Genomic DNA, 11,142 nt, shown 5'->3' with positions numbered 1-11,142 from the left:
GGTTGATGAATGCCATATCTGCATGTTGCATCTGTACCACACAGTAAGTTCTGGTCATTCCCCATGTGTACTGTTGAGGGAACAGGGGCAGAGTCAGATGATCAGTGATCTAATTATAAATGACAAGTCGGTCCAATGTGACTATTTTAGTTATCTCACTTGTTGATACACTAGCCTGACATGTTTCGATCCATTTGGATCATCTTCAGAGGCACCAAACACTTTTTTGAAACCACTACCACAACAGTTGTCAATCAAATACACATGTAATGTCCAAGTACACAATGTTCCATCTATCAGTCACAGCAGCCTTTCTGGTTATAGAAATATTTATAGTTGTTTTAAAGTTTTAAAACTTTGTTAAAAATTAAAATTCATAAACCATACGGTTCGTGTCAGTAACCTCTGTCATCTCTCTTCAAGGTGGCTGGTGTTGTGCCGCCTATGTAACTTGAGTAGGGATATTCTTAATATTGTCCATTATGATTTCACAGCACAGCGGCACGCACACAGGAAGACCACACAGAATAACACCTGTACAGTGTGGAACAAGAACTAGCCGCTCCAGCACTTTAGACATAGGGCGAGTAACCCTAACAATTTTAAATTCTAAATTTAAAATTTAGAGAAAATTTTAAAGGATTTTAAAATCATAACTAAAGATTTTATAGTGCTACTACAGGAAAATTTGACGTGTGCAATATAATCTACATACCAGACACATATCAACGAGGTAGATGTTGATAATACGACAAAAATAACAATGTGTTTTTAAATGTTAAATTTTAGACTGGGTTTCAGTGTGGCAGCAACGTTAAGAGTATACACCTGATGATGGCCGATAGAGGCCGAAACATGTAGTGTAGAAAAGAACAAGATCAAAGACATATAATATATATTGTTTGCACTTGGGACGGAGTGTGTATCATTTATTGTCTTTTATAATTGTAACTGTTAGTGTGACAGACCAAAATGAAACAAATCAAAGTCAGTGTTCTGTTCCACTGGCACCATCAGAATGTTTATTGGAGATGGTGATAGTTTGAAATGTTGGATACCAACTCCATATTGATATGGACGATTGTCTGAGGAGACATCAATGCATACTATAGCTGTGAAAGCTTCACATTGTATAAAACGGTACATAGTTTTTAAACACTGGAGTGACAGGTTAGCAACTTTCACTAAGTTCAGTATTACTTGTAGACCATGACACAAGTATACACATGTGGGGAATATGTTGTGCTAATAGAAAAATAAATTTCCTTAAGGGAAATGGTCTTGAAAATACCGTCAAGTGTTAGTGATTAGATCTTGGGTTTTGACTGATGACTGGATTTACTAAACACTTAGAACTTTAACTGCAAATAATTATAACAGTCTCACTGGCTTGAACATTAAAGTTCACTATTACTACTGCACACAGAAAGTCTTCTGTTTGTTATTCAATCATCATTGGCCACTGCAAGGTAGCAGCTGCTAACAATCCAACTCAGGACTGCTAACCGCCAACTCTAATCTCTCATTGACTGGAGCCTCTGACCTCCAACTGACTAACTTATTCATTGCCATGGAGAAATTTTTACTATGTCGTTGCCTAACAATGGCTGCAACTATTCGTTCCACTATTCCAGCTTTTAGCCATCATGTCACAGTATTCCCTCATAAGTATTATTGCAAAAGCATGAGAAAAGACATCTCTTTCAAGGACAAAACATGCAGATATATTACTCAAACCTGCATATTATGATGAAGTTTTACTTGTGGAGACAGTCACTAAGCAACAGTTGGCATAAAAGTTGAGATAACAACTAATAACTGTGGGGAGAAGGAGAAATGGGACAGAAAACAGGAGCATCAAGAAGCAGTAGCATTAGCAGCATTCAGAGGAAGTTCAGTACAGCACAAACAGAGGAGCACAGACAATAGACCAGGGCTGCCAACACTCCCTCCCACTTCCTCCAACATATTCAACATATAAACATTTAAATTTTGTCTCAGAAATAGCTAGCTTAAAAATAATCCATATCTCACACAAAGAGAAGATTAAGTTTTAGTATTACACCAAGGGTATTTGAAATGTACATGAGAATAGAGGAGCTGATATTTCCATACATGCTTCTCTAAACCTCTACTTAAATCCCTCCTATTATTTGAATCCATCAGAGGATATATTTCAGGAAAACAAGCCTATTTTACAACTGATTTGTTATTCCTTTTCAGTTACATAACATACAGCTTCGTAACCTACATTACACTGAGCCAGATTACGTTATCTATAGGAGCAAATTCATATTTACAACAGTTTCTGTTGCATGCTGTAAGAAATCTGAACATATTATCAGAATGCATTAATGGCAAACTATTCACTCTATTTTCATCAGTAACTAAAGAGTCAAAATAGCATAATGCTATCTTATGCCTGCTGACATGTTTTCAGTCATTTTTATGAATGGTTAAGTTCATTTTTTAAACAAATTTGAGCTTGAAGATGAAGAAGACCACACTTTCTGTAATTGCAATTAAATATAAGACCAAAAAACTATTCCCTTTTATTTAACTTATCATTGGTAACTGACGTCATACATGATACCAAATAAAGAAAATCACAATTTTGCATCACCAAAAGCATAACAATTTTGAAATTTTTATACATTGTATGTTTTTATACTGTCCATCAAAAGTAAAGTTCCAATCTTTAATGTATTTCATGCATACAATATTAACTCAAAGAAGTTAATATACAAATACTTTAAAATATTTTTTCATGAGTGCTTGTTCAGATTTCACAAATATTTATTCGTAGGAATATGACATGAATATACACCATCTACATTCCATATTATAGATTGTTAATGATATATCAACTACATATTATATCATCTATGTACATATTAACTGAACTGCACAAATAAAAATATAAAATAAATTTGTGTTTGTGTGCATTGTCCCAGTATACTGAACTCTTGATTATGATCAATAAAGGTGGAGAGAATTAGCGTAGATAATCCCTGAAATACCCACTATCCATACTACATTCAGTCTTGAAAATCAACTGTTACTAGCCGATCTTGTCGCTGATTGCTAAACAGTCAAACAGATACCTCTGTAAGAGAAGAATCACTCTTTTTCAGAGATAGTAAGCCAGTGTAAACAGCAGTAAAATGATAAAATGGAAAGGTGCACTTAGTTGAGAAGATGTGCAGTCTACTAATAATCACTGTAAGGCATCACATACATGTTACCAAGACAGCAACACTTCAGTCATTTCGCAACTAATCTGAAGGCAGATACTTGAGGATTTTTAATAACATAATTCCATAAAGAGATTTGAAAAATAATCCAAACATATGGACATGAATGCTTGTGTAATTGTGTGACGCCCAGAGCATATAAGAGATGAGAAACAAAAAAGTATATATATATACACACACACACACACAAGTATTATGATTTCAAATTCAAATATATATTTCATTTTCCAACAGTAAAGGATAAAGATTATATTAGGAAATAGGAGGTCCAATATCTGCCCTAGTGAAAAAAATAAATGTGGCTTTGCAATATATATGAGCCTTCACTAACATGAAACGAACATACTTAGCACTGAGTCAAGTATAAACATGTTAAGAGCAGGAAGTAAGGAGAATAGTAGATAAGTAAGTAAAATAGCTATATGAAGAGACAAGCCCATAGCCCATCGGTCTGAACTGCTCTGTTGGTCTGGCCCACACATGTGTGCTCAGTGTGTTTGAAAGATTGCAGAAACAAACAAACAGATTTGTGTCTGAAATTAAATCAGGCTGAAAACTTTCTTCACTGCTTTCAAAATTGCTTTTCAATTTTCCTTTAAGTCTCTGTCATTTAGGAAATACCTCGTACGTGCACCTTCTTGGGTAGTTCTGGTGGCGTAAACGTAGGGGGAGGGTGGTGGTCATCTGCAAGAACAAAACGACCCTCAAAACACGTCAACCAGCCTCATTCATGTAACACACAAAGAGGATAGAGGCAACTTGCATGTTATAAAACTAAACCATATACCCATCAGAAGTTAATCTAATAGTTGCCACTAATTTATTTTTAAGGATAATTCAGCACTTAGCTGAAGGCTTCATTTCTGTGACAGACTTTGAAATATCAAACAACAAAAATTTGAATGACTTTGAGAAGGGTGGTATGAAAAAAATGATATATTCAAATCTGAAGCAAATGATAAAATTTAAAGTGTTAATAAGGTGTCATAAAAAAACACGTTTACCAAATGATTATTAACAACATCATTATCTGTTGCCATCTTTCAAAATCTTATGTAATGATCAACCTTACAATAAATTAATGTGGCCAATATTATGAATCCAGTATAAAGGAACACATCACATGCTACCTTGCTGCAAAAAAAAAAAAAAAAGGGAGGGCTGGGAGTCACAACTCACATATTAAAAACACGTAATGTATTGTAATTTCAAACGTGTTCAGTTGATACCACAATAGGAACATGATGCCAACAGCTAAGTGAAGAGATCCTTATGTAAACAGTTTTTCATGCGAAACCTACTCTAAATGAAAGTCTTCAATAAGTTTTCTACTTTCACGTTAGAATAAGAAAATATGTTAGAATGAGAAAATATGACAATTGCACTTTCACATTAAACAACACAAAACACAGAACCAAGATTTCCATAGCAAATTGTTCATTTGCTGCAATTAAAACTAGAGAATAAGTTTCAGAACATTATCCCTTGTATGGAAGAATGTGAGGCTACACAAAACATTAACACTACTATGAAACTACTGAAAACGAGTAATGTCAGCTTTACCACTCCTTACCAGTTACAATCTCCACACCTATTTTATATACACAATTCTTATCCCACAGAAACATTCAAGACATACTAGAGAAAACTCAGATCTTTGATGTTAATTACATTTTCAATTCCTGCAAATGTTCTTTGCTCTGAAACATGCATATAACGTGTGAGATTTGCAGTATTTCAGAATGTACACATCATACGACAAATCCCCCAAGTCAACAAGAACAATTCTGTAGGATATACTAGATTAACAGACTATGCTCTTAACTATTTACATCTACAATGACAATGACATTTGTCCAAACCAGTGCAAATGTGTGCAATTCATATCAAACCACCATCACGACCATCCTCAACAATACAAGGAATGTGAACAAGATACAATGTGGTAGAAAAGAGGGCCTGCAAAAAGATAACTAATCACACTCTACAGCATACACATGTAATCATGCCTCAAGCTAACAACACTTGCCAGTATCTGTCTTCAGATATGACTATTCAAAATGCAATTTTACCTTATTCAGTGGCATAAGAAATAAAAAAGAAATTGGTGTATCAAATGTGTAAATGAGTTAAAAAATTTTGCGTTTCTCGTAGATTGTTGAATCTTGCGAGCATTTCCCTGAAGCATACTCTGGCAAGTGTATTTTACTGCAGCCATCTCTTGGGCAATATTAAAAACCCAGTCTGCCATTGTGATTTCTAATTATTTTCATCTTTGAGTATTTTTATTACAGAACCACCTTATAAGTTCAGGATTTGAAAACTTTACTGGAATGTACACTGATAATATTTATGATGAACATACCCTTATGGTGATAGTTTGAAATCATTTCAAAACAATTAATTATTCCAAACCCTGGAATTCCTTCAGCTGATTGTAAAACAAGCTAACACACTCAACAAATACTTTCATTGACTGAAAGCACTGTGCTGTGATTTGTTACATGAAACGAGTTCCACAATAAATATAAAATATAAAACAGTTTGTTTCAGCTGCATAGAATAATACAAAAGAATTCGAGCAGACAGGAGGGTTCTAACTTTGCCTAGAATGCAGAACATACAAACTAAAGCACAAGAGGAATGGTGAATATAAGAGCATGCCACAACTGCTACTCAGCTCTGCATTAAGAGGCATTGGAAGAAAGATGGAAGCAGGAGTTGATAACATGACCCAGTGGTGGGACAGAGACACTAACAAAGAGTTTGAAAAATGAGTGCTATCAAATTTAAATCATTAGGATCAGAGAAGAGAGAAGAGATTAAATAAAATACTTTTAAGGAAGAAAGAACAAGGAAGGATTAGATTACATGACCCATTTTATTGTGGCACCAACACACTGGTGAAAAAAATAACAAATGAATAAAAATAAAATTTCAGTCACTAAAATGGGAAGATAAAAGAATATGTGATTAAATAAATAAAGAATACTTTGAAAGTGTAAGGTACAAGAGTTTAACAGAGACTGCCATGTTGCAATATGACCTACTTTGGACAAGAGCAGCTGACACAATTTACTGTTCCGATTTTGGTGTCACTTGTTCCATAATATTTTATTTAAACAAGGCCAGATTACATTAGTTTGGCACAAACATGGTCATCTCTTCTGAATATAGCAATGAAACTTCAGGTTCCATAAAATGTGAACAATTTCTTGACCAGCAACATGGTGACAGCTGTACTACTCCCAGAATCATGAGACACAACCAACTGCCATACTCTGTACCAATCGCCTACCAGGTAAGAGCTGAAGGCCCAAATTGAAAGCAAGAGGATGTGACATGTTGCCTGGCCAGGGTGATCGCATACCTTACAAGCCTCTGATAAATTAGTACAGGGGAATGGCAGAATCATGATTGGCATGGGAAAATTGAAGAAACTCAGAATAAAGCCTGGTCCAGTGTTCCTTTGTCCACCATGAATCCCACATAAAAACACACAGGACTGAACCCATGCCTCCACACTAACGGTCTAGCATCTAACCGCTGCCTACAGTATGGCTTATTTTCATAAAATGTGGGGCCTTTATTGACTGAGCAAATATTACTTTCTCAAGAAGTATTTCTTTCTGAAGTTTGTTGATTGGTTATACAAAAGCTTATCATGTAATCATGTACAATTTGAAAACAGTTAAGATCCAGAAAGTTTAGGCTGTGTGAAGCAGATGAAATCACAATCATATTCAGTGCCTCACTATTCTCATATGCAAGTGAATAATTTAAACAGGAAATTTTATTTCATTTTGAACAAATGTCACTCATTTTGAGATTCTTGTTGTCATGTGGCTCTTAACAAAGTATCAAGTTCACATGCAACATGAGACAGAAAGATATGAAAATGGGTGTCCACATGAGTAAGATAGAGACAGACTTGAGTGAGTAAAAGAGAAGAAAGTGAAATGAAGACTTGGAAAAAATGTGTGCACGCAGAGAAATTCAAACCTTCAATGAGTGAGTGAGTTAACTGATTGACCTAACTTACTTGCATACAGGTAGTCCTCGTCAGCTATCAGCCAACAGGAGAACAGGAGAGAGAGTGAGAAAAAAAAAGAACAGAGAAAAAATAATGAGGAGAAGTGAACTGATCTCTTTATAAACTAAAGGACAGAAAAAATAACATCTGTTAAATACCAAGAGAGTAGCAGTGGAAAACAATACTCTATGTAGAGTCTCTATTGGACAGGTTGTCATACTACATCCTAGCTCCAAGAAACACTGCTAATTCAGCTTCCAGATTAGTAACAAAAGGCAAATCTTGGAGTTGTCTTGGTAAATCATAACAGAACACATAAAACCACTGTACCTCTATGTTTTCCACTAATGTCAGGTAACTGCAATATACAGAGGTCACATCATTTTGCAACTGCCAGAGTTGCTGCATGCTTCTTTGATTTGATATGTCCAAACACATCTTTAATACTGTGACAATTACAACATATTTTTAGCTTATGTCTATGTATATATTTTTAAAATCCTTTTATAGAATTCTTATCCATGACCATAATCATCTTTTAATATCTACTATCCTTTATTAATGAATAATATCATTATGTGTATGCAAATGTTATAACTAAACACAAAATGCTTAGCCTGAAAAAAATCGCAGCAATTCTAGCAGTTTCATATAATGACAACCAAGATCACCATCTAGTGTTTAGAATAACTATACAAAGAGGGTCGCTGGCGGTGGATGCCTCATGCACCGCATAATTAATAACAATAGTTAAGTAGTGACAGTGGTGACAACTGAAACAGTGAACAGTGTTACTGACACATATCACGACAATCATTGCTGAGGAAAGGGGACACAAAACAACGAGGAGACTACAACACTCAAACACCGTGTTGTACTGTCATGTCAATCAGCAGAAGATTCACTGGTCTTACAATCAGTTAAACGTGCTGGTGTCAAATTAGTATAGTAGCCATAAGAGTGAATGTGTGTGTTTGTGTGTGTATATGAGATAGCCTTCCTCACATCTGTTTGTGTAACTTGTCACACTACTACACATTAGACACTGACTGTGGTTTGGGATGTGCCAAAATGCAACCAGCATTTTAATTTAACTTCTACCAACTGCAGAATCTCTCACATAAACAAAGTGACTTTGCTATGTGACATAAGTTTACAAAACAAACAGTCTCCACAGAGAGAAACGGATCTTAAAGTATACCTAATCACTAAATTACCTTCCTAACATAAAGGAAAGTAAGTGCTGAAATTACAGTTGTGGCTATACTGTAATTCATAACCACTAATCATAAGAATTTATTTTATAATTTGCAGGGCAAACTATCAAAATAATTTAAATACTTACAATTTTGAACCAGAAAATTTAAGACACAATTTAATCTTTCTTTATATAAATAACTTATCCTAGGAGGGCTGAATGCACTCTATCAGTAGCAATTATGCAAAAAATATTAAGCACTTCTCCTTATCTTCCTAGAATATGACCTAAATTTCTTGGTCATGCAAAAACAGAGTAAATTACTGTTCAACTGTAAAACAGACTACTTCTGTATGTCTGTGCATAATACATCACTGCCATAACCAACACTGAATCTCCACAGGACTTCATAAATTTACCCAAAATGACATAAACAATCAGACTTCTTTATCAACTGATGAAAACAAATGTCTCTCTATTCTTGACCAATTACTTACATTTCACCATGTACATTACAAAGTATTTCAAAATAAACTCATTTCAATGTTCCAAAATAAGATACTAACACCTTGAACATATCTCCAGAAAACAAACATATATGACATAGCCCTTCAGATCATAAGAAGTTGGGAAATTTAGTCAAAGACATGAACTGTTACTTATCCATTATAACCACAGCCAAACAGCATTATAAAGATCCGTTTTTGTTGTGAAGTACTATGCTCAAACAAAAGTGATTATATTCTGTAAACACTCACTTGTATGTTTTGCTGGGATCCAATCTGTATGAAAGTACAGCTGAAGGAAACAATGTTGCTGCTGAGGAATGAACTACTGGGCATGTTCATTAACCACAGGTATATGTGAGACACTTGTATCATAACACATTTGAACATTAAATTATCAATCGTTCCTAAAGGAGTTCTTACAATGGAGAGGTGATTAGAGATGGGTAACACTCAAAGCATTACATCTCAGAATAACAATAAAGGTTAGTGACTAAAAACTGCAATATTTGACATATTGTTATATAAAACACTGTCTAAATTTCTTTCCCAAAATTGCTTTAGCATGTTTCAGAGATCGTCTAGAGGGACACATATTTAATTGTACAAGCCTCATTGGTGAAATATTTAATCATATCAAAGAAAAGCTTCTTTCTCAGTTTAAATACGTTCCAGTTACACAGCTATTAGCATTAAATGAAATATATGTCAGTTGGTCTCAGTACTGACAAAGTCAATATGTACCAACCAATTGAATGAGGTATGGCAGTATTACTAATGAAAAGATGAAATGGCTGTGGTAGAAAATTCTTATAACCTCTCTCACAATATTATCCCAGAATCTGAAGAGGATTATCTCTTGATATGTCACAGCGTGTACTTGTAAACATTTACCAATATTTCGGAGGAACCTGCTGCCTCCATCTTTAAGGTACAGCATGTTCCTCTGAATGTTGACAAATATCTAGGAGACTATATGGCATCATATCCCAGAAGGCTGTAATCTTCATGATCAGTGCCTAAGAACCTCATATCTCACATCTTATCGCCTCTCTGGAGGCACTGGGAAAAATCGTGAAGTTCACAATAAATGAACATCTTACTGAGATTCAAAATGGGCACTACCCAAAATGTAAGGGAAATATCCTGCTGCTGAGCCAAACCGAAGTTACATGAGAAATATAAGCAAGCAATATTAAATACCAAATGAAATTTCTCTGTGCAGTGAGACACAGTTTAACAGTATGATGAAGTAATTGTGTTTTAGGCCACACCATAGCTCAAGTGGTTAGTCGCTGGCTTCCCACCACGGCGGCCCGGGTTCGATCCCGGGTCTGGTCAAGTGGGATCTGTGGTGGACAAAGTGGCACTGGGGCAGGTTTTCTTCAAGTACTTCGGTTTCCCCTGCCAATCTTCATTCCACCAAATTCTCCATCATCATAATCACCCGGGACAGGCTACAATAGGTCAATCAGTGGCTGCTGTGCCGAGTTGACCCAGGTGGACTCCACCCCCCACTAAGCGAATTAAAAAAAAAAGTTAATTGTGTACTCTTAATGTTTATATTATCTTCAATGGTCTCTTTATAAGCTTGTTTGTTTCTCTGTATTTAAAGGTGCTGTCAGTAACTCACTTTATGGTGGGGGGACCCCCCCCCCTGTTCCTTGATTCAAGGTTTTCCTTCATTCAGTGTTCAATTTCAATAACGCCAAATCAGTCCAGTGATAGGCCATGCCATAGCTCAGGCGGTTAGTTGTTGGATTCCCACCACAATGGCCCAGGTTCAAGCCCAGGTAAGGTGGGATTTGTGGCAGACAAAGTGGCACTGGGGCAGGTTTCCTCCAAGTACTTCTGTTTCCCCTGCCAATTCTCATTCCACCAACTACTCCACACGTATCATCAGTATAGGCCAGTTAATGGCTGATGTATCATGCGGACTCAGTCTCATCCCACCCCTAGACTCTTAAAAAGAAAATCAGTCTAGTGATCATCATCATCAGTAATCTGTCAAGATGACAGGTCCACAGTCTCTTCCAAAACAATTCCTCCACTTAATGCGATCTAGAGCTTTCTCCTTCAAATGACAGTATCCTCTTCTGTCCCCAAGGTCATCCAGCATCTTCTTACGTCTTCTTCCTCGTCTTCTTGTCA

The 11,142-nt window shown here is 35.8% G+C and overlaps 1 protein-coding gene across 19 annotated transcripts in view; it reads right to left on the bottom strand.

The window, feature by feature from the left end:
- The window catches only part of LOC111870292 (calcium-activated potassium channel slowpoke), a 201,517-nt gene that overhangs the window by 61,310 nt on the left and 129,065 nt on the right, over window positions 1–11,142 (bottom strand). For 6 of the 19 annotated variants that reach the window (XM_033753770.1, XM_033753754.1, XM_033753756.1 and 3 more), the window contains 2 exons: window positions 7,297–7,320; window positions 3,876–3,938 (listed from right to left, as the gene is read on the bottom strand). The exons of 4 other annotated variants lie outside the window; for them this stretch is intronic. In XM_033753770.1, coding sequence (XP_033609661.1) covers window positions 3,876–3,938; window positions 7,297–7,320 — 87 coding nt within the window. The remainder of the gene's footprint in view (window positions 1–3,875; window positions 3,939–7,296; window positions 7,321–11,142) is intronic. 9 more of the 19 variants (XM_033753771.1, XM_033753772.1, XM_033753759.1 and 6 more) reach the window with 2 other exon arrangements.

This window comes from Cryptotermes secundus, unplaced genomic scaffold (genome assembly GCF_002891405.2).
Source record: "Cryptotermes secundus unplaced genomic scaffold, Csec_1.0 scaffold354, whole genome shotgun sequence".
Lineage (NCBI taxonomy): Eukaryota > Metazoa > Arthropoda > Insecta > Blattodea > Kalotermitidae > Cryptotermes > Cryptotermes secundus.
This window is presented reverse-complemented; position numbering and strand designations above follow the sequence as displayed.